Source organism: Myxine glutinosa, chromosome 6 (genome assembly GCF_964187855.1).
Source record: "Myxine glutinosa chromosome 6, kmMyxGlut1.1, whole genome shotgun sequence".
In the NCBI taxonomy this organism is placed as follows: Eukaryota; Metazoa; Chordata; class Myxini; order Myxiniformes; family Myxinidae; genus Myxine; species Myxine glutinosa.
Window position 1 is genome coordinate 149,674,714 of NC_136266.1, and position 24,125 is coordinate 149,698,838.

A 24,125-nucleotide genomic window follows, 5' to 3' on the forward strand; every position below is an offset into this window, starting at 1 on the left:
GGATCAAGCTCTTGCTGCGGTATCTCTACCTGAAGGTCGTGTTTGATGGAACTTGCTGCCGTATCTCTACCTTGCGGACTATAGTCGGGCCTGCCTTGGGGCCTACGGTCGGCCCTGCATTGGGGCCTACGGTCGGGTCTGTATTGGGGCCTACAGTCGGGCCTGCATTGGGGCCTATGGTCGGGCCTACACTGGGGCCTACGGTCGGGCCTACACTGGGGCCTACGGTCGGGCCTGCACTGGGGCCTACGGTCGGGCCTGCACTGGGGCCTACGGTCGGGCCTGCACTGGGGCGTACGGTCGGGCCTGCATTGGAGCCTGCGGTCGGGCCTGCATTTGGGCCTATGGTCGGACCTGCATTGGGGCCTACGGTCGGGCCTGCGTTGGGGCCTATGGTCGGACCTGCATTGGGGCCTACGGTCGGGCCTGCGTTGGGGCCTATGGTCGGGCCTGCATTGGGGCCTCTTGTCGGGCCTGCATTGTGGCCTACTAGGGGGGGAGTGGGGGTGGGGGGGGGGGCTGCATTGAATGCTATATTTTCTTGAATTCTTGCTGCGGCTCCTCCAGTTCAGATCCCCGATCTGGCCTTGAGCTTGATACTGGAGGATACGGTGCCGCCCACTTACTCACCGTGTGGGTCTCTTCTCTTCTGACATCTTCCGGAACCATCGGACTGCAGGTCCTTCTCCACTGCAGGTCCTGCAGGTCCACCCTCCAGCTTCCTGGTTGCCTACTCCTCACCCTCGTGCTGGCCCAATCGGATTTTCCCTTTTCTACCTCCTTCTTTGCTTCCTCTTTATGTATATGAATATATTTCCGATTGTTATAACCCATAAATGCAGCTGGTTTGCTCACATGCTTGGCTTGGTGTGCTGCAGGCCGTAACAATAATATAATGGTGAAACTCCACCCGCATAAACATGCCATGAGTTCCAGAACAATCGAGAGAGTTCTGGTAATTTGTAAGTGACTGTCACCTCAGCCCCTTGTGTTTCCATGCTCTTCCTCCTCTTCCACAGGTTCAATCCATCCGAAATCCTGCTGTGGTCACACATGTTGTTGCTCTCCATTCTGGGCTCTTTGTTCATCTTCCAGCCTCTACTTGTAAGCCAATGTTGCAAGCATTTTACAGAGGGGATATGTTATCAGGGTTGTAATGTGAATCCAGTGATTTTATTTAGGAGCATTAAAATGTATTTTGTGCTGGCGATTTTGTACCTACGTGGACAGGTCTGGGTCCTTTGCTTCCTTATTGGTTGATAGAAGGAGCCACTATCTGTTTGTTAAGCTCGTGTGGTTTTTTTTCTCAGTGAGGAATTTGTGATCTTGGTGAGGAAGAGCTGATATAATTGGTGACTCCATTTTGGCATCGATCTACCTGGCTCATGGGCAAGGTGCAATGTGAATCCACTGGCATCTGGCTTAGCCGGCAATCACGAGTGCTTTTTACCGCCACCTTCATCCTGCTTACGGGCAGGTCAATTTCAGCAGGTAAATTTTCCTGCTCCAAATTGCTGAGATACCCCCCAACGCACCTAGGGTGATGTACAGTACCAAAGCGCGTACGTACATCCATGTGCTATATGCATCCGAAGGGCCGCTGGCTGCTTCAAATAAGAATGCCACAGGTGATGCTGCTGATCCACTCCTGGTGTTTCTCACCCTCATGGAGACTGAAATTCTCCATTGTTTTTAGCCGCGTCGCAGACGCTGGTCATAGAGTGCCCTCTGCTGTTGTTGTTGTTCTTCTTCTTCTTCTTCTTCTTCTTGTTCTTGCAGAGAAGACAAAACCTCAAAGCTCCACCCATTCTGGGAACCATAGCTCCGCCCATTCTGGGAGAGGCTTCATATAAACAAATATCCACCATTTTATTAACTCGCATAGCTTTGAGGCCTGTTTTGTAGGCCCGTGGTGTCTTCCTCTCTCACACAGTTTTATTTCAAATCAAATTCGATATATCATTTCATTTTTCACAGTCGCTAACATAGTTTTAGACTCGGTTGAAAAAAAACGGGAAGAAAATCCGATGAAAGTTGCTGTAACGAACTCAAGCAGACTCCATCGTGCCGGAAGCGGAAAGCGCGTTTATTGACGCGGTGATGATTCACTCGTGTCTGACGAATAAGCGCGTCCGATAAACCACAACAACAATGCAAATACAAGTCAGAATAATACGTTACATCCTCCTTTCTTTCAAGGAAGCCACTTTAAAGGAAACCAGCAAAGCAAATAACTCTATAAAGTAAAACTTACACTGAATTAATTAACAAACAGCATCACATTCAGATCACGTGAATCAATTGATTTAAATTTAAAGATCCAGACGTCTGGGAGGGTTAACCGCTCTGCCGCTCCTTGTGATGAACTTGGTATTTCTGGGAGATGCAGTGGCTCGAGGCGATGACACTGTTGGGAGACTTTGGGATTCAGATGCTTGCTCACTTGGACTTGGGGACTTGCAGCAGTTCCCCACTGGGGTGTCCTGTTGAGTGGTGGGATCAGGGAAGTCCCTCATGTCCTGGGAAGAGTAAAAGCGAGAGAGTGGCTGACTTCCCACCAGGCCAACATTGGCTGAATGAGGCACTCTGCGGAGATGGAGCCTGTTACGCCGGTACACATTGTTTGGGGTCCTCAGCAAATATGACCCGGGGCTGTTGTGGCGCGCCTCAACTACAGCCGGAATCCAATGCCTGGCCTCCGGGTTTGGCAACATCCTAACACTGTCTCCCGGCTGGAGCGGTGGCAAATCTGACATAGATGGCTTGTCATGATAGTATTTTTGTTTCTCCTTCTGTGTGTCAAGGCGTGATCTCACAAGGTGATGGTCATACCGCGCAGGCATGAGAAGAGTGCGGTTGCAAGGCAGTGTGTTTCTGGGGCGTCTTCCCATTAGGAGCTGAGCCGGGGACAAGTTTATTCCTTCCAGTGGAGTGGTGCGGTAGTCTAGCAGGGCTAAGTACTTATCTGCTGACTTCTTCCAGAGCCTTTTCACTGTCTGGATCGCTCTTTCTGCCTCTCCATTGGCACGTTGGTGCTTGGGGGACACAATGTCGTGAGTTATGCCATATTCCTTGCAAAACTGAGAAAATTCCTCTGACGTGTACTGACTTCCGGAATCGCTTCGCAGCTTCTCTGGAATACCATGTCGACAAAACTGCTGCTTGAGAGCTTCGATTACAGAGCGAGCTGTAATGTCCTTGAGGCAATCCACCTCCACAAACTTGGAGTAATAATCGACCGTGAGCAAATACTGCTTTGATTCGAAGTCAAAAACGTCGCTTCCAACTTCGATGAATGGAAGATCAGGCGTGTAAGTCGGCAAGAGAGGCTCCCGTTGCTGAGCGCTTTGATACTCTGCACACTTGCAACAATTCCGTACAGTTTCTTCGATGTCAGAGTTCATTGAGGGCCAATACATGACCTCGCGAGCACGCTGCTTACACTTGTTCACTCCGAGGTGCGATTCATGAATCGAGCTCAGCATTCTGGGTCTGAGGCTTGGCGGGATGACAAGGCGCATGCCTTTGTAGACAACACTGTCTGAGACTGCCAATTGCGTTCTGGAGTCAAAGTACGGACGGACCTGTGCTGGGACTTCCTTTCGGGAGTCAGGCCATCCACTTGCAATGACACCGCAGAGAAGGCTCATTTGACTCAGAGTAGCTTCCTGGATTTCGAGGTATTTCCCACTCGTGATCGCAAGGAACTGGAACATGTTCACAGGCTCAAGGTCTTTCTCAGCTTCTGAGTCGGTGTCCGGTAGAGGTGCACGGGACAATGTGTCGGGGAGCACCATCTCAGAACCACGGCAGTAGTTAACCTCCAAGTCATACCATTGAAGCTTGAGCAACATACGCTGTAAACGCATGGGAGAAGATAGGAGAGGCTTCTTGAAGATTTCCTCAAGGGGTTTATGGTCATTATATACCACTACTGATTTTCCAAAGATATAGTAGTGAAATGCTTCTGTTGCATGGACGATTGAGAGCATTTCCTTCTCAATCATAGCGTAGCGACACTCAGTATCGGTCATACTGCGTGATGTGAACGCTATAGGGTTGCCATTCTGGAGCAAACAGGCTCCTACAGCGTTTTGGCTGGCATCGGCTTGTATTTCAACTGGCTGACTTACATCGTAGTACTGAAGGACCGGGGCCGAAATACATGCTTGCTTCAGCTTCTTGAAGGACAGCTCCTGAGCTGACTGCCAGGAGAACTCCACGTCCGCCTTGCAGAGATCACGGAGAGGCTTGCTTGTGTCACTTAGGTTGGGGATAAACTTCCCTAAATACTGAACGAATCCAAGGAAACGCTTGACGCCTTGTTTGTCTGTTGGACGTGGCATTTTCTCAACTGCCTTCGTCTTGAATGGATCTGGTAGCACTCCTTCTGCAGTAAGCAGGTGGCCTACATAAGGGACTGAGGTTCGCCGGATGAGGCATTTTCGGAAGTTTAGTTGCAGGTTATAACTTGTAGCTCGTTGCATAACTCGCTTCAGTACACAGTCGTGGTGGGTGATGTCACGACCAGCAACTAAAATGTCATCCATTACCGCTGTTGCCCATTCTATCCCTTCTAGCATCTGGTCCATGATTCGCTGGAATATCTCCGGCGAGCACCTCAATCCATAAGGGAGACGCAGCCAGCGGTATCTCCCTACAGGTGTATTGAACGTGGTCAAGAATGAAGAAGGCTCGTCAAGGCGAATTTGCATGAACCCACTGCGGGCGTCAAGCACAGAAAATACTTTGGCTCCAGGGATTTGAGCTAAAACTTCCTGAACAGTTCTCATTGGGTAGTGCTCACGTTTTGTGCACTTGTTTAAGTCTTTGGGGTCTATACAGATGCGGACTTTGCCGTTGCGAAGAGCTACTACCATGGAACTCACCCACTCAGTCGGTCGTTCTACCTTCGCGATGTGACCTTCGGTGACCATCTCTTGTAGCTTGTCAACTATTTGCTCTCTCAATGCTGCAGGCTGTCTGCGAGGAGCATGAACTACTCCCTGTGACCCTTCTACAAGCTTGATCCGATAAGTTCCGGGAAGAGTTCCAGTTGTCTTGGCAACTTCTGGAAACTCAGAGATTACAGCTTCCTGAGACACATTGACTAGAGGCTGAACAAGAGACAACTTATCGAGCTTGACAATGAGGCCTAGGGCTTCCGAGGTAGCGCCTGACATTACATTCTCCTGATCGAGGTCAATGACCTCAAAACTGGCTCTAACGGTCTTGTTTTTGTGAGAGAGAGGGGGAGTGTCACGGTACCGACAGGATGGATAGTATGGTTCGAGTATGTTTTAAGAACTTTATGCGACGATTGTAGATCGCCTGCGAGGTGCTGGACTAACTGGTAGTCGTTGAGTGTTAGTGTGTTGCACCTTGCACCCGTGTCAATCCGGAACCGAGTCGGCTGACCCAGCAACGTGACGGTCTGTGCCCACTTGTCATGAGTAGCCGTATTGATGCTTGGTTGTAGAGCGGAGATCCTTAAAATTTCAGATTCCTTGACGAGTTCTTGAGGAAGATCTACATGATCTAGACTGGTCTCCTCATCAAGGGACTTTAGGTCGCGCAGTCTCTTCCGACATGCCGCAAACCAGTGACCAGGCTTCTTGCAGTAGGAGCAGCTAGAATTAATTGCTGGACACTTGGCTTGCCTGTGCACTGACTGGCCACATTTGCTGCAGGGACCGTCATTCCGAAACCGATTCTCAGCTTTGAACAGCTCGGTGGCTTGTGTATGCCTATCAGGCTTGCTCTTACAACGTTGAGTCTGGTGCTGAGTTCGTTCGTTTTCAGATCTGAGGGCTGAGATGAGAGCATCTTCATCTCGGACTATTCTCATATGTTTCTGCGAGAGCTCTAGCTGTTGGCCAATTTCTATAGCTTTAGCTAGTGAGAGCTCCTCACCCCTATCGAGTAATTTCTCTTGGACCCTCTTATCATGGCTGCCATCAATGATGCAATCGACGATTATGTCGTCTGGGTCTTGGTAATCGCAATCCATGAGAATTATCCTCAGATCTTTTATGAAATGGTCAAAAGACTCACCACTCCGCTGGCGCCTTTGTTTCAGTCGGTGTCTGGCAACTCTTTTGTTCTTTCTGGGCTGCACATAGTTCTGGAATTTGTTCAGCACTTCCTGCGGGTCGTCTTTCTCTCCTTCCTCCCAAGATAGAGTTTGGTAGATTTGACGACCTTGTTCGCCGATCCACGTTCCGAGCCATCCTGCTTGACGAGGCTTCGTTATGTCTGCGAGCGGCCCTGACAAGACAAAACTGACGTGATTTCTGAACCGGCAAAACTCCTGGTAGAGATCCAGACTCTCCCAGTCGATCGAGGGATGATCAAAGTTCGGAGATGCCATATTTATGGAGACGAAAGGCGGCTTATGGCGTGAATATCAACGAACTTCTGACACCATGTAACGAACTCAAGCAGACTCCATCGTGCCGGAAGCGGAAAGCGCGTTTATTGACGCGGTGATGATTCACTCGTGTCTGACGAATAAGCGCGTCCGATAAACCACAACAACAATGCAAATACAAGTCAGAATAATACGTTACAGTTGCCCTTTATAGAACGAAATGAATTCTCAAAGGCCTGTAACTTCAAGTCCATTGAGATATATTTTTTTTAAATCGCGGCATGGTCAGTCATGCACCGCCCGAAATAACAGACGGGAAAATGCCGAGATATATATATATTTTGTTTAAATCGCGGCATGGTCAGTCATACACCGCCCGAAATAACAGACGGGAAAATGCCGAGATATATTAAAAATTCGTCCATTTGATGACAATTGTCACGATGAAATATTTAATTTATATGTCGTCACAATAATGTGGAGAGAGGAGCATAGCTTCGTTCACGTGTCGCCACATACGGGAAATTGCCGAGATATATATTTTTTAAATCGCGGCATGCTCAGTCATACACCGCCTGAAATAACAGACAGGAAAATGCCGAGATATATTAAAAATTCGTCCATTTGATGACAATCGTCACGATGAAATATTTAATTTATACGTCGTCACAATAATGTGGAGAGAGGAGCATAGCTTCGTTCACGTGTCGCCACACACGGGAAATTGTCGAGATATATATATTTTAAATCGCGGCATGGTCAGTCATACACCGCCTGAAATAACAGATGGGAAAATGCCGAGATATATTAAAAATTCGTCGCCACACACGGGAAATTGCCAAGATATATTTTCACTTTGCACAAAAATAACATCAAGTAATCGAATCAATAGGAATGTCCTGTGCCTATAACATCGACGTTATAGGCCCAGCTGCATCTAGGTATTGTGTAACATCGACGCGGCTTTTGTTTGTTTTAATTAAAACTTTTTGTACTTGTTCTCAATAATAAAGCAACTTTGACAAAGTCCATATCAAGGGGAAAAGTGTAAAATGAAAGGCGTCCGTTGTCTGTCCAAAAGTTTTCTGTATTGAATGGTTTGCTTTGTGTAGATAGATTAATGTACGTATGTAAAATATAATTGGGCTCAAGGGATTTACATGATGTACTGGAACAAAGTACAAATAGTATATGTTGCTGACACTTGATTGTGTACACGATATATGTTCCTGACACGTGATTGTGTACACGATATATGTTGTTAACACGTGATTGTGTACACGGTATATGTTGCTGACACTTGATTGTGTACACGGTATATGTTGCTGACACTTGATTGTGCACACGGTATATGTTGCTGACACTTGTTTGTGCACACGGTATATGTTGCTGACACTTGATTGTGCACACGGTATATGTTGCTGACACTTGTTTGTGCACACGGTATATATTGCTGACACTTGTCTGTGTACACGGTATATGTTGCTGACACTTGTTTGTGTACACGGTATATGTTGCTGACACTTGATTGTGTACACGGTATATGTTGCTGACACTTGATTGTGCACACGGTATATGTTGCTGACACTTGATTGTGTACACGGTATATGTTGCTGACACTTGATTGTGCACACGGTATATGTTGCTGACACTTGATTGTGTACACGGTATATGTTGCTGACACTTGATTGTGTACACGGTATATGTTGCTGACACTTGTTTGTGCACACGGTATATATTGCTGACACTTGTCTGTGTACACGGTATATGTTGCTGACACTTGTTTGTGTACACGGTATATATTGCTGACACTTGTCTGTGTACACGGTATATGTTGCTGACACTTGATTATGTACACGGTATATGTTGCTGACACTTGATTGTGTACACGGTATATGTTCTGACACTTGATTGTGTACACGGTATATGTTCTGACACTTGATTGTGTACACGGTATATGTTGCTGACACTTACACGGTATATGTTCTGACACTTGATTGTGTACACGGTATATGTTGCTGACACTTGATTGTGTACACGGTATATGTTCTGACACTTGATTGTGTACACGGTATATGTTGTTAACACGTGATTGTGTACACGGTATATGTTGCTGACACTTGTTTGTGCACACGGTATATGTTGTTAACACGTGATTGTGTACACGGTACATGTTCCTGACATTTGATTGTGTACACGGTATATGTTGCTGACACTTGTTTGTACACGGTATATGTTGCTGACACTTGTTTGTGTACACGGTATATGTTGCTGACACTTGATTGTGTACACAGTATATGTTGTTAACACGTGATTGTGTACACTATATGTTGTTAACACGTGATTGTGTACATGGTATATGTTGCTGAAACTTGATTGTGTGCACGGTATATGTTGCTGACATTTGATTGTGTACACGGTATATGTTGCTGACACTTGTTTGTGTACACAGTATATGTTGTTAACACGTGATTGTGTACACTATATGTTGTTAGCACGTGATTGTGTACATGGTATATGTGTGAAGAAGCAGCTCTTCGTTTGCAAAAGAAGTCCACAATAGCCTGAAATGACGCAGCTTTATTAAAAACCAACTTATACAGATCCGGAAGAAGTCAAGACATCTACAGCAAGAGCCAGTCTCATGCCACGTCAAGCCTTCCTGGAAACACATTGATTCTCATTCACTTATATATGAATACGATTATCAGAAAATCTCCGAGAGAACAAAGCGACTGGCGAGAGTCCCTCCCACCGTTATCCGCTGTTCGGGGGAGTCAGCCCTTCCTTATCATTCGGACCAAATGTTTCTCTGGGCTCCGAGAAAACAGAAATGTAACTCACAAAGAGAAGAGTGCATGCTTGGCCAAACAAACCCATATATTTTATGGGTTTGTTTACATGAGTAATTCAAAGCATGTTTATACAGAGTCATGCGTCGCTGTGATTAATACAAAATATATATGGTTAACGATAGGTTTATGTCTGCACTCTAAACATTCTACTAGCGTTACGCAAAATCACGCGCATGTGGGCGTGGTTTTACGACCGGCCTTATCTAGCCTCGAAAAAGCACACGTATACAATTTGTCCAGCACGACCGAAGCGAGCCTTTCCTCATCCAAAACTAAAACGAAGCAAAAACCCTTTATTAACTTTATGAAAATAGCATTTTTAAACAACATTTAAATCATAACACATTAGCAACCAACGTCTATAACTGAACTTTAGGCAATAACAAATCTACAACTTGACATTCCTTCCTCTTGTCTCGTCGAGACAAAGTATCTTAAGAGACAACGTGCCACATCGGGCTTTATTGAAAAATAATTGTGTAATGCGGGTATCTCCCAAGGGCATATCGTGCGCCCAAAGCGCCTCGCCCGTGCATTTGGTGAACGTGTCGTGTGGTGCGTGCTTGGAGCCTGAGGGCTCAGAACATGAAAGTCCATTAACGTTTCGGATCCACAACGAAGGTGTCTGGTCCAGATGAGGTTCTGCTCCGCCAGAGGGCCCATCACCTCCCCTGCGGAACTTGCTCCCCCCACCCTTTGCAGACTCAGTCCTTGCAGATCTTCGAAGTTAATCAACGATCATGCCCATGAGGTCCCTCACGTGCTGCTGTTCTGGGGAATACATAATATTGTCAGTATCTTGTGTCTCAATTTCCTGGTCAGGGTACAGAGCGTAAAAATCCGATTCACTTGAAGCATTTGAACTTAATACATATGGAGCAAAGAGAGGAACTTCCTTTATGTCAAAGTCTCCCTTGGGCGCCTGGTCGGCTTGCGGGTCTAGGATATCCACGTCGGGTCCCTCGATCGCCAGACCCAGTGTCGCAATCAGATCCATAGTTGGGTCGGAAGGGGGCGTGCAGCTGTCAGCTTGTAATACATAAGCAGCGTTAGCCAGTACACGCAAGGGGTTTATAGCACAAGTATCACAGTCATCACATACACCGTTACAGGCAGCAGCCAGTTCCCACATGGGATCCGCACAAGTATCACAGTCATTACAAAATTCAATGCAATTTTCTGGAGCGTTGGTCGCAACTGCCTTGTTGAAGGACCCGTTCAGGTCGACGGCCTCTGTGGTCAGAGCCATAGTCGTTGTCGGCGGCTTCTTCACTTTCCATCCTGTAAAATACTTTCTCATACAGAGGAGGACTAGAGATTTCATTAGTGCCCCCCAAATTACTACCCCGATTATCACAGCCAGTGCGGTCAATAACCACTTCACTATGGTGCCCGTCCATCCCTGGAACCAGTCAGTGAGCCAGCTAAATGTATAAGAATTTTCGCGCGCGATCCGATCGATCGTCAGGGCGTGGCTAGTTTCCCTTAGTCTCACTATTGCGGCTGACACTCCTTCAGATGGATCGGGTATGTAAGTGCAACATTTTCCCTCTATAATTCCGCATACCCCTCCTTTCTCTGCCAGGAGCATGTCCAAAGCCACCCGATTCTGCATCACCATTGTACGCATGTGAATTACCGTGTCCAATAGTATGTCATGAGCCGTAGCGGTGTCGTTTGCCACCTTTTCTAGGGCCAAAGCCAATTTGTCTATCCGGAAACTATCCATGACTGTGCCCGCTCCTGGGAAGAAGAAACCAAACACCTTTTCCCATAGGCTCCCGTGTAGTTTAGTGGTTCCATCTTCGTTCATGACTGACCTCTTATAACGCCTGTCCAAGGACTTTGGGTCTAGCTCATCCAGTATCTCAACGTCAGGAAGAACTGAACCCAGATAACATGTGCCCCCCCAATTATTTGGTAAATAGGGGTAAGCCTTGTCGCCGCATATAAACATTGTCCCATGGGGTGGGACCAGGTGGGTGGATAAGCGCTGGAGTCCCTTTACCACCCCATTAATCCTACTAACCCCCCTAGAGAATGTTATAGCCGTTATGTTGTGGTTGTGTTTATCTTGCAGTACTATTCGTAATGTAATCCCCGAGCTCCCTTGTCCCAGCTTCCCGGGGAGAGTGTAGGCGCATTCTGATTCTCCCATACGCAAGTGGCCGGAACCCTGGAGGCAGACCCTCCCTTTCTGTGGTTTGACCCAGACGGGGGCAGGCCTCTCGGCCACATGGGCAATCATTGACGGGCGATAATTAAATTGTCGATTGCAACTCTTGCCGTTGTCAACCCCTTCTCTTTCCAGCGTGGTGACTAAACATGGGGAATCGATAGGTTGTGAGCAGAGGTCATTGAGGGACAGAGGTAGCACTATCATGTGTATTCCTGTGGTGCCTGCTTGGGGAAAGCGCATGCACGACCAGCAGTGTGTCCTATTTTGAATTGTTGCCACCTCCCTGGCCACTTTCCAATATGTGTTTTCACCCTTCTTTGGGGCCTTATTCTGGGGTTGTGGCGTGAGTATGTATTCGATGCATGGTATGTAGTTCTTTTCGCCACCGGCCGCGCCAGGGGTCCAGACGCTGCACCGGACCTGCATGGTCATGTCTTTCCCTAGGCGTGTGCGTGTTTGTAGCTTAAAATCAGGGGTTCCCCATTGGTATCCTGGTTGGGCCAAGGTCTTAATGCTAGCTTGCCCGTCTTCCCGGAACTCTCGTTGCTTTTGTAGTACCATGCCAACGCGTCCAGGCCCTGCCGACAGTGCTAGCCAATTTATGTTCACCCAATTTGTGTGCAGGGCTTTCTGTTCGAAACATGGTAGTGATACTCTCTGTCCCCATGTTACGGTGAGGTGTCGGGTTTCGTTTTCGCATCTATTGGAATCGGAGTTTCCCCTAGCTGCTGTCGCTATCAATAGTATTGTACCTATGATTAGGCCCATCCTTACTGTGGTTGCTGTGGTGTAGTGTCTGGTGCTTGTATGGCCAACTTACAGTGCGTGGCGTGGATCCACGAAGTCTTGCCCTCGCAAAAGACTGCCGTTGGTGTAGTCAGCAACACCTGGACTGGTCCCTTCCACCTTGGTTCCAAGGCGTTCTTGCGGGTGAAGTGTTTTACGAGCACCTGGTCTTTTTCCTCTGGTGGAACACCTGGTCCACAAGTCTCCTGGGAACGCCTGGTCTACAGGTCTCCAATTCATAGATTCAATTCATTCAATTCATAGTTTCATAGAACACCTTTTCTCCAATTTCCTAATCCACTTTTTTCAAGTGGATCCAATTTTATCCAATATTCAATTTTTAAATTTAATCCCATTTAATCCAGTCCAATTCAAATTAAATTCAATCCTTCTCTCAGCATCCCATTACCTGTTTCCAACATCAATAAAATAAAATTATAAAATAATAAAAATCAATCATCTCAAATCTCAAATCAATCAAAATCATAAAAATCAATAAAATAATAAAAATAAACGAAAATTACTTCAGCTAGAGTTTCAACTAGAATTAACACAAACAAACCACCATTAACCTCCATTAACACAAACAAACCACCATTGACCTCCATTAACACAAACAAACCACCATTAACCTCCATTAACCTCCCCCTATTATTTATTTATTTTCACGAATAAACAAATAATAGAAATAACCTGGTCTACTTCCAATTTCAATTCTGGTCAGTTCTGGTGTCTGGTCACACACAATGTTTTCCTCACCCACTGTGATTCGCTCAAAATAGATTCTCACTGTTATGTCTGAAATTTGTCTCATGAAAACCCATTCAAGAGTCCGGTGTACCCGACGGCCAAACACATAGACACGCCGAAGACCCCAGGGTACCCATCAAACTAGCTTGTCCGCAGATCCACAACACAGCGAAACATGTAACTTTACTAAAATAATCACTTACTCATAACTAATACTCATAATAATTCATAATTACTTATGTAATTACTCATGCCGATACTTACTTAAAATAATGTAATATCCCAATCTTCACCCCCTATGCAAATCGAAGCACCCCGGACAATCCACAACCAATATCAACCACTGTAGCCGCCTTCCCGATTCCAGGCAGCCACACGCAGCCACATACATCTCCCTCCACGTCACACAAGACAACAGCCAACGAGTGTGTCCACCACACAGAAACCTTTGGCAATGCAACAACCGAACTCCCAGACAACCAACAACAAAACCCAATCCATCTCCATGGCTCATCAAGCAGTTCCAACTTAATCCAGCTTCACATACCGATTTCCCCAAAAACTCGTGAAACTTCACCCCCATTCTGGAAAAACCCTGGACTAAACCCTGACACCCTAAATAACTTCAGACCCATCTCCAACCTACCCTTTCTGTCAAAAGTTTTGGAACGTGCTGTGGCCACTCAACTCAAACGTCACCACTCTGCCAATAACCTGTATGAAACATCCCAATCCGGATTCTGCTCCAGCCACAGTACTGAAACTGCTCTCCTCAAAATCACCAGCGACCTTTTCTCTCCTCTGGCGCCGGCAACCTCAACATTTTCATCCTCCTCACCTCAACGCCTCCTTTGACATCATCAATCACACCATCCTCCTCACCCTGTTTAGACCAGCTTGTGCCTATTAAACCCAAATCAGTTCACTCCCAAGCCCACAAGGACCACCTACTACTCTCAAATTATCCACTCTGGCTCCGGAATCCCAAAAGCACTCTTCTCTACAATAAACAAACTAAATAAACAAACTTTACAACGTGAACAAACTCCTCAGCGCCCTGGATACCACCACCTGTCATTCAGAGTAGACAACAGCATCTCCTTTCTGGCTTTCAGCATCTCCTTTCTCCTTTCTGGCATCCAAATAAAATTCTGGCTTCAAATCAACTTCCTCGAACTTAACTATGATAAATCTAAATTAATCTTCGTTTGCCCCAAAACCACTCACCAAATCCACCCATAACTTTGCCCCCAACATCGATGGTCATTTGAACACAAATTGAACAAAATTAATCGAACCAATCACTTCCATTAACTCGACATTCTTTTCACAGCACAAAGTTCACTTGAACATCCTTTTCCTGGATACTCCCTCTTTATTTTTATACCATACCATGCTTCTCCACTTGCAACCCAAATATTTTCCATGAAATAAATAAAATGAATTTTATGAATCTTCTCATTATTTGAAAGTTTACAAAATGTCCCAAATCTGTATATTATTTTCTACTGTGGTTATATTAAACCATTATTTTACAAAATCCAACTTTCAATAAACTGGAAAATGCTTCGCCATGGAATAGTCCACCACTCATATAAATAATCATAAGAGTTCTGCGAAACATCTCCATCTTTAAAACTTAGCCAACCAATTTTAAACCACATGTTTTCCCCCCAAAAAACAAGTCACATTCTTTGTATATTGCCAACATTGTTCATCGTTTAAGTATCATCCAGAACTAAATTTTTATAAACCATCAACTTGTAGATGCATTTATTTATATCCCATTAACCCAAGAACTCTCAATTGCTTGGTTATATTTTAGTAATGTCATATATCCATATTTCTTTTCCAAATTGTTCCTGATATACACATTAATCCCATCTGTCTTTGTTTCCAGATGAACTCAAATCAGGAAATCAACACAAATCCTTATTACCTCCAATCAATCACACTGCACATTATTCCCCGTCCTTGATGGATAATTTTACATCCAGATGGGCACAGCATCCCATTTTTGGTGACCCAGCCCTGAAACAAGCCCCTGGACTCCTTGCAGGCTGGACCAAAACCCCTGGACGAGGTTGCATCCCAGTACTGACTCTGCTGCCTTCTTGCAAACCACTTCAACTCCATGAATTTTACATGTTTCGTGAACAGAACAAAGCCCTCTGTAATCGTCAGATTGAACCTGCCCCAAACCCGTCCATATAAACTCCATTGTTGTCCTGTCCATCTCTCTGTTTGTGGATCCGGTGCAAAGTTACACAAAGTTCCCGTTTACATTTTGTGACTCACAGCTCCTGCCTCCATGGAACAATGACGCCTAAGCACTCAATTAGCCCTCCCAGTACCAAAGACTTACAATCAGACCGACAGACAGACAAATAACAGAGGCATGTCGCCAGCCCCAGCACAGGACATCACCTTTCCGGGCAGGCACAATATAATCCACAGCATCGAAATGCCAATTTCTATCCGGAGCCTCGCAAAGCCAAATCGGGCATGTTCACTGCATTTCACTGCATTTCACTGACCATGACTATCCCCATTGCTCGATCACGCACGTCACTGTGCTCGGCCCGGTTAAATTAAACTCAAGCGTACTGTACCTGACGCTTCCGGTCGGCACCGGAAGTCTGTTTATTTCTTGAGACCCCTGAATCGGGACCTCAACGACAATTACAACGACAAACAGAACTCGATATTCTCTGTTCATTAATTACGTACATGATTTCAGTTTTATCCAACAATATATGTCCCGATATTCTCTCCAGATTTAAGTTCTATATCCTGTCGTTAAAGCAACACCCTGTAGACTGACTCCGCCTGTCGTTCTTCCAAGGTTAGTGAATTGCCTCTGACCTCTTACCCTTACATATCTCGAACAAAGGTCAAATAAACTTCGAAAGGTCAAACTTCAAATTGGGGTAACCAGCGCTTTATTATCCCACAAGTAATGCAAGTCCGGCGACAATGGACAAATGACCATTAATGTGGCTCTACATAGCATAATGCTAACTTCTACGAATCCAACAACCGTCACAATCCGCCCAGGAACGTCCGTACGAGGCGTGCTTTACAATGCAGCACCCTTGCTACCTAGTGCACCTTTCGCACATCCCTCCTCGTTCGCACAACGCTTCATCAACAAACCTCCTCGCGCCCACACCTTGGCACAAGCCACACCACATACCGACAGTTGAAACCTCGATATTCCTCTTTCCTCGGATAAGCGTTCTGTTGAAAACGTGACATTTCTGCTCAAATTATTGAATTTCCAAATACTCTCCCTGCAGCGCCCGTGAGGCAGCTTGTCCCACATTATCTGCCCCCAGACCCATATGCGTTTTAATAACAACCTTACCAGCATCGCTCGCCAGCAAACCCTTTGTCCGGCGCATCGACCAACACAAATGCATCGATGCATCTTCCAGCCGCCACTCCGCACTGTACCTCACTTACTGTTACTGTATGAACAAGACTTCCTGTTGGAACTTGTCACCGGAAATTAATTACTCTGTCTTGAAATCGTTTATTTTAGCGTTTAGAAAATCATTCTAGAAATCGAATTTAGTTTAGAAATCGTTTCTTCCCCTTATATAAATCCATTTTAAATAACGTATTCCTTTTGTGACATTGCATGGCATGTATGTCGCAGGTGCCCACTATTCTGACATGGCTCATGACTCATGTCTAATTCTGACATGAAGATGAAGGACAAGAAGATGAAGGATGAAGGACATGACATGAAGAAGAAGATTCTGACAAGATACTGACATGAACGTCCGACATCCAGCAAAGTCGAAATGACCCACAATGCATTTGGGCACACATCCTCCTCTGAGAGTGGGCGAGTTATCGCCGGCACTCTGAGCAAATCTCATACAGCACACCCGTGACTCGCGGCTCGCTCGGCTCCTGCCCGAACGCACAATATCCCTCTACCCAAACTTCCACGGAGCCGCACGGCGGAAACACAGGTTTGTACCACACTTTAATTAAACGAACATCGCCAGGATTCTCGGATAGACGTAAATTTCACAACACACATGACAAAAATCCGATTTAAATTCAGAGATCGCCGATCGACCTGGCACAACCATCTCAACGCGACGACGCCACGCCGCCCTCCGTCCTGGCGCGCACCCTCGTGCCTCCACACGAATCCCAACACTCCCTGCACGCCGCTCTATTCGCGTTCACGGCGGGGTTTACCTCACGTTGGGACATGCAGTCGGCTGTCATAACATAGAGCTGTCATAACAAATCTACGACCTGACATGTAGTGAGCTGTCAGAACATTGAGCTGTCAGAACTCATCCCTAGCTCGTAAACATCGCAAAAAAACAGGATCTCCGACGCTTGACCTCTCTGACCCAAAATGCACTATATGACACCAATTCCAAAGGTGAGCTGCCTCAGCGATACATCCCACACATACAATCCACAATATCTGCCATTGAATGAACTCTTCAATTCAAGTAAAACACACATATTGATTCGAATTCTGAATTTAGTTCAACAAATTCCAAATCTCCGTCCGACTGCCGCTCGAAAGAAAAAAAACAGCCCATCCTGCAACCATCTCCAAGAAACCGCTTCATATCAACAGTAGGTCGACAAGGGCACTCCGAGTGCTTTCCTGACCCGATTTATATCAATTCGCTTCCCAAACAACTCCCAAACAGATGACAGACAAATACATTGGCCAGATACACACGTCAATTAACATCCCAATATACATTCATTCCTCATTCATATACTCATATAAGTCTCCCAGACTTTGCGCGAAACTCAGATCGACTCAAATCATGCCTTTCTCCAGCCACTCCCAAACAATCTTTGCTCATTCATGTTACGTCTCTCATTCAAGGAAAAGGATTTTTGGGACGGGTTGGACGGGGGTGGGTTGAGGTGAAAAAAGGGAAGGCAGGGCGGGGTGTTGGGGTGTTGCCTAGAGCCCCGGGACTGAGCTCAGGTCTTGGGGGGGGTGGGGGGTGTTGCCTAGAGCCCCGGGACTGAGCTCAGGTCTTGGGGGGGTTGGGGGGTCTTGGTCTGGCATCTGGTCCAGCGGCATCAATCGCTGATTTACTTGCTTAACTGCTTACTTACTTGTCAAGCCTACCTACTGCGCGTTTTCCTTTTCCTGGCCATGTTCCTATGGCCCTCTAAAGTTAGCCACAGCCCTTCGTTCCCTGGCATGCAATGGCATACCCCATCTTGTCTCTGGGCTGTTCCTTCCTGGAAAAATCTTGGCCACCTGGCTTCAACCTATATGGCTGTCCGACCTCATTTTCCCCTTTCCCTTGTACCGAACGTTATCTTCACCGATATCCTGCGCAAATCCTTTTACTGGCCATGTTTTTTATGGCCCTCTTAAGTTAGCCACAGCCCTTCGTTCCCTGGCATGCAATGGCATACCCCATCTTGTCTCTGGGCTGTTCCTTCCTGGAAAGTTCTCGGCCTGGCTCAACCTTTACGGCTGTCCGACCTCACTTTCCCCTCCTGGTGCTAACTGTAACTTTAAGCTTACTGTTAAGTCCTTACTGGTATCCTTACTTGTTTATCCTGGCTTTAACAAAGCCACGTCATTCTGAGGCCTAAAATGAGCCTTTACTTACAATTTCTGTTCGAGTGCAGGCAGCGCGGAAGACAAGGAGACTGAAACCGCTCGAGGGAGGAAGGTACGAATTTGGAATAATAGCCCTCTGATATAAAACAACTCCCACCTTTAATCAAATCCGCGTGCCGGCGCCGGCCTCAGGCAGCCTTCCTCCTGTCCCTCGGGCTCCGTTTCCCGTCGTCCGGTGCTGACCCCACTCCTGGTACCATCTGTGAAGAAGCAGCTCTTCGTTTGCAAAAGAAGTCCACAATAGCCTGAAATGACGCAGCTTTATTAAAAACCAACTTATACAGATCCGGAAGAAGTCAAGACATCTACAGCAAGAGCCAGTCTCATGCCACGTCAAGCCTTCCTGGAAACACATTGATTCTCATTCACTTATATATGAATACGATTATCAGAAAATCTCCGAGAGAACAAAGCGACTGGCGAGAGTCCCTCCCACCGTTATCCGCTGTTCGGGGGAGTCAGCCCTTCCTTATCATTCGGACCAAATGTTTCTCTGGGCTCCGAGAAAACAGAAATGTAACTCACAAAGAGAAGAGTGCATGCTTGGCCAAACAAACCCATATATTTTATGGGTTTGTTTACATGAGTAATTCAAAGCATGTTTATACAGAGTCATGCGTCGCTGTGATTAATACAAAATATATATGGTTAACGATAGGTTTATGTCTGCACTCTAAACATTCTACTAGCGTTACGCAAAATCACGCGCATGTGGGCGTGGTTTTACGACCGGCCTTATCTAGCCTCGAAAAAGCACACGTATACAATTTGTCCAGCACGACCGAAGCGAGCCTTTCCTCATCCAAAACTAAAATGAAGCAAAAACCCTTTATTAACTTTATGAAAATAGCATTTTTAAACAACATTTAAATCATAACACATTAGCAACCAACGTCTATAACTGAACTTTAGGCAATAACAAATCTACAACTTGACATGTTGCTGACACTTGATTGTGTACACGGTATATGTTGCTGACGCATCATTGTGTACACGGTATATGTTGCTGACACTTGATTGTGTACACAGTATATGTTGCTGACACTTGATTGTGTACACGGTATATGTTGCTGACCCTTGAGATGACACTTGCTTGGATGTATGTTTGGGGTCATTGTCCTGTTGGAATGTAAATCTTCACTGCAGTCTAAGGTCTTTTGCGTTCTGAAGCTGGTTCTCCTCAAGGATTTGCCTGTATTTGGCTCCATTCATTATTCCCTCTATCCTTACAAGATCCTGTAAAGTATCTCGACAAACTGCGATCAATTGTCGTACGCGTTTATTCACTCTGCCGATCAAGGCCCGATTCACAGCAGCGCCATCCGAGCTCTGGCGTAGGGATACAACCCGGTCCCGGTGTAGGGATACAATGGTGAACATTTGCACTGCATACATGACATCCTCCCCTTTAAGTCCAAAATTACCAAGAGCAATACGTGCTAGATTTCCAGAATTGACATTTCAAAAGCAACATTTCCAAACCATGTGAAAATATGTGTGCAAACGGTTATGAGAATAATGAAAATACGTGAAAATAGAACATGTGTCAACGTGAAAAAAAAACATCTTCAAAGATTCAACCGGTCGGGTGCTTTTCTCTCACGCATTGAGCGTCGCGGTGTACCAGTGGATACAGAGTCCGAGGTGATTCCTTTGGTCTCCACGAAGGGTGTAGCGTTTGCAGAGGTTTTCAGGGCATCCGAGCCGGCTGGAGCGGCCACGACGATCTCCGGCAGTGGCGGGTCGAACTGTTGTCCTGACTGTGACGATGCTACAGGCTCCATCGACTCACAGTGACGGTAGGTTATGTGGTCCTGATGTCGACGAATTTCGCGGCCGTCCTGCAGGCGAATCACACTGGACAGTGGACCTGGCTTCTCGATGATGTCTCCCGGTAGCCACGTCGCACCTGCACCAAAATTTCGGGCAAACACTGGATCTCCAATGTTGCTACATCGACTGTTGGACGTCTTATCGTGCACCAACTTTTGATTAAGCTGGCTCTGATAAACATTTGATGATATGTCTGGTTTGAGATTGTCAAGTGTCGATCTCAAGTGTCGTTTCATCAATAACTCAGACGGAGCTGCACCGGTTGTTGATTGTGGCGTGATGCGGTATTTGAACAGGAGACGAGACAGCTTTGTTTCCAGGGTTCCCTCCTGAAGTTTCTGCAATCCGGATTTGATGATTCCCACGGATCGTTCGGCCAAGCCATTTGAAGCCTGGTGATGTGGGCTGACAAACTTATGTTTGATGCCGTTCCGACGTGTGAACTTGGCAAACTCGGTACTGGAAAAACACGAACCGTTATCACTCACGATCATCCTGGGCAGACCATGAGTGGCGAAACAGCGTCTGAGTCTTTCGATGACAATGGCTGACGTAGTACCACGCGTCACATAGGCATCAATCCATTTTGTGTGCGCGTCCGTAATTATTAGAATCATGCTGCCGTTAATAGGCCCGGCATAATCGAGATGTAGGCGATGCCACGGTTCGCTGGGCCATTCCCAGGGATGCAGTGGCGCTTTCGCAGGTGTATTCCGGGTGCTCTGGCAGGGGTAACAATGTCGAACATGATGTTCGATATCAGCATCAAGATTCGGCCACCACACATAGTTTCTGGCGAGTGACTTCATCTTCACAATCCCGGGGTGACAGTCATGGATTTCATCCATGACCCTGGAACGCAGATTTTTCGGGATCACGACACGACATCCCCAGAGTAGGCAACCATTTTCCACGCCGAGTTCGTTTTTACGTGCTTTAAAAGCCGCAAAATCTGGGTCACCCTCAGGTAGCAAATGCCATCCAAGCTGTACAGCCTGGACAGTTCTGGACAGAACGGGGTCTCGTCGAGTATGAGTGCGGATCTGGCCGGAATCGACAGCACAATCTTCCAGATGATCCATCAGTGCGATAATGGATCCTGGTGTAGGCGAATCATCAACGGATTCTGGAAGGGGTAACCGACTCATGGCATCTGCATTTGTGATAGACGAACCGGGCTTATAACATATGGTGTAGTCATAAGCAGCGAGAAACAGGGACCAGCGGATGATCCTGGGCGGTAGTGTGTCAGATGTCGCCTTAGTTGGACCAAACAGACTGATCAGCGGCTTGTGATCAGTGCGAATCGTGAAATGATGTCCAAGAAGGTACTGGCGAAATTTGCTGACGCCGAAAACGATTCCCAATCCTTCCTTGTCAAGTTGGGAATAGTTTTTCTCTGCCGGGGACAACGTTCTGGATGCAAATGCAACCGGTCTTTCCGTACCATCAGGCATCACGTGCGATAATACACTCCCCACTCCATACCGACAGGCATCGCATGTCAGCACAAGATCCTTCTCTGGATCAAAATGAACGAGAACATTGGACGATTTGAGCAGATCCTTAGAGGTCTGGAATGCTGATTGTTCAGTAGACCCCCAGCTCCAGGAGACTCCTTTCCTCAAAAGCCGATAAAGGGGGCCCAAAACGTCGGTCACATTCGGGATGTAACGACCATAGAACTGAAGCAAACCGAGGTATGACTTCAATTCGGTCACATCTCGTGGAGAAGGAGCATCCTTGATAGCTCGGACTTTCTCATCTGTCGGGTGTAGACCCTCGGCATCAATCGTATGACCCAGGTACGTGACTGATGGCACCATAAACTTGCACTTGTCTCGACGCAAACGTAGGCCGGAGTCCGAAATCTTCTTCAGAACTCTCTCCAGGTTCTGTAGATGTTCCGCGTCCGTACGACCAGTAACCAGAATATCATCCTGGTAACAAACGACGTTGCGTTCGGCGGCAAACAAACTGTCCATGACACGCTGATAAATTCCAGGTGCAGATTTCACTCCAAAACTAAGTCGGTGGTACCTATACAACCCACGATGCGTGTTGATGGTAAGATACTGTTTCAAATTCTCGTCCAAGCAGAGCTGTAGATCGGTGGATTTGAGATCGAGTTTCGTAAAAGTCTTGCCTCCAGTGAGACGAGCATAGAGGTCTTCGATCCTCGGGATTGGATATTTATCCAATGAAGAACACCTGTTCACGGTCATTTTATAATCTCCACATATGCGGATGGACTGGTCCGATTTTATGACCGGAACGATGGGCGCCGCCCATTCGGCATACTGGATTTGCTCGATGATCCCCAGATTTTCAAGATGATCCAGTTCCTTGTCAATCCGCTCACGCAGGGCGAAAGGGACTGGGCGAGCCCTGCAAAATATAGGATTGGCATCCCGGTCAACCCTGAGTTTAGCCGTATGTCCTTTCAAGGTTCCAAGCTCATCCTTGAAGACATCCGGGTACGTATCCAGCACATTTTTGAGTGTGTATGCTGCGGTAGGAGAAACGTTGGCTGCCCGGAGTTGATGAATGCTTTCCCACTTCAGTCGAATTATGCTCAACCAGCTCCTGCCGAGTAAGGAAGGGCCCTTTCCAGGAATGACGATCAGGGGTAGGTGAAACTCACGGTTATCGTAGCCCACCGTGACATCACATGTACCGCAGGGAACAATCTTCTCACCTGTATAGGTGGAGAGTCCATAGGTAGTAGGTTTCAGATGGGGTCGGTCAGCATCACTCCACAGGTTTGTGAAAACAGCATGGCTGATGAGCGAGACGGCCGCACCAGTGTCGACCTCCATTTGCAATGGTCGATTGTTGACGACAACATTGGCAAGAAGAGGGTCCCGCCTATGGTGAGAATCAATATGAAGCAGGTCATACGATTCTGAGTTGTCGGAAACAGAGCTCACCTGGTCAAGCTCGGGTTCCTCCGAACCGATAAACTGATGAATCTTGTCAGCAGCTTTTCCTTTTCCCGATTTGCGAGTGATGCAAGCTGGAGCAATATGGCCAGTTTTCGAACAGAAATGGCAGGTGGCATCTTTGAACCGACACGTCTCCAGAGGGTGCTTTCCGTTGCACCGAAGACAGTTGTTGTGGGTTTGAGACTGCACTGGCTTCTGACGAGGAGCCTTGTTCCAACGTTGTGGCTGAACATGATCCAACCGATTCACAGCAGGGCTGGTACCAGATGAGCGAGTGGCACCGATGCTTGTAGCGTTGCGTTCAGCACTTTCCATGGAAATGGCGGTGTCTCTGGCATTTTGGAACGTCAGTCTTCTCTCAGCAAGCAGGCGTCTACGAGTGCGGTCATCGGACATGCCCAACCACCAGCAAATCACGAAGCATGTCAAACTGCGATCAATATCTCGACCCGGTCCCGGTGTAGGGATACAATGGTGAACATTTGCACTGCATACATGACAGATCCCCAGTCTCTGCGGCTGAAAAGCATCCCCATAGCATGATGCTGCCACTGCCATGCTTCACAGTAGGGATGGTGTTAGATTGGTTATCTCGGAGTTATATGGACTGTTCCTTGGACTGCATGGTAGAGTTTCTGCTCTGGCATGCATTGTCAGCTGTGGGACCTCATATAGAAAGGTGTGTTTCTTTCTAAATCACGTCCAATCAATTGAATTGGCCACAGGTGGACTCCAATCAAGTTGTAGAGACATCTCAAGGGTGATCAAAGGA

The 24,125-nt window shown here is 46.7% G+C and overlaps 2 protein-coding genes across 2 annotated transcripts in view; one reads left to right on the plus strand and one right to left on the minus strand.

Annotated features, from left to right (window-relative positions):
- Positions 1 to 24,125, plus strand: part of PKD1L1 (polycystin 1 like 1, transient receptor potential channel interacting) — a 156,617-nt gene that overhangs the window by 49,766 nt on the left and 82,726 nt on the right. The window contains exon 15 of the mRNA XM_068119426.2: positions 1,020 to 1,104. Coding sequence (XP_067975527.2) covers positions 1,020 to 1,104 — 85 coding nt within the window. The remainder of the gene's footprint in view (positions 1 to 1,019; positions 1,105 to 24,125) is intronic.
- LOC144892675 (uncharacterized) lies at positions 9,499 to 13,044 on the minus strand. Its single transcript, XM_078780741.1, has 2 exons — positions 12,823 to 13,044; positions 9,499 to 12,762 (listed from the first exon to the last, which is right to left on the minus strand). Exon 2 carries the CDS (start codon positions 12,170 to 12,172, stop codon positions 9,953 to 9,955), a length of 2,220 nt encoding a protein of 739 aa, XP_078636867.1. The 5' UTR covers positions 12,173 to 12,762; positions 12,823 to 13,044; the 3' UTR covers positions 9,499 to 9,952.

What these genes read in the sequence shown, in the direction of transcription:
- LOC144892675 (XM_078780741.1), bottom strand. Translation starts at nt 12,172, where the DNA reads ATGGGCCTAATCATAGGTACAATACTATTGATAGCGACAGCAGCTAGG.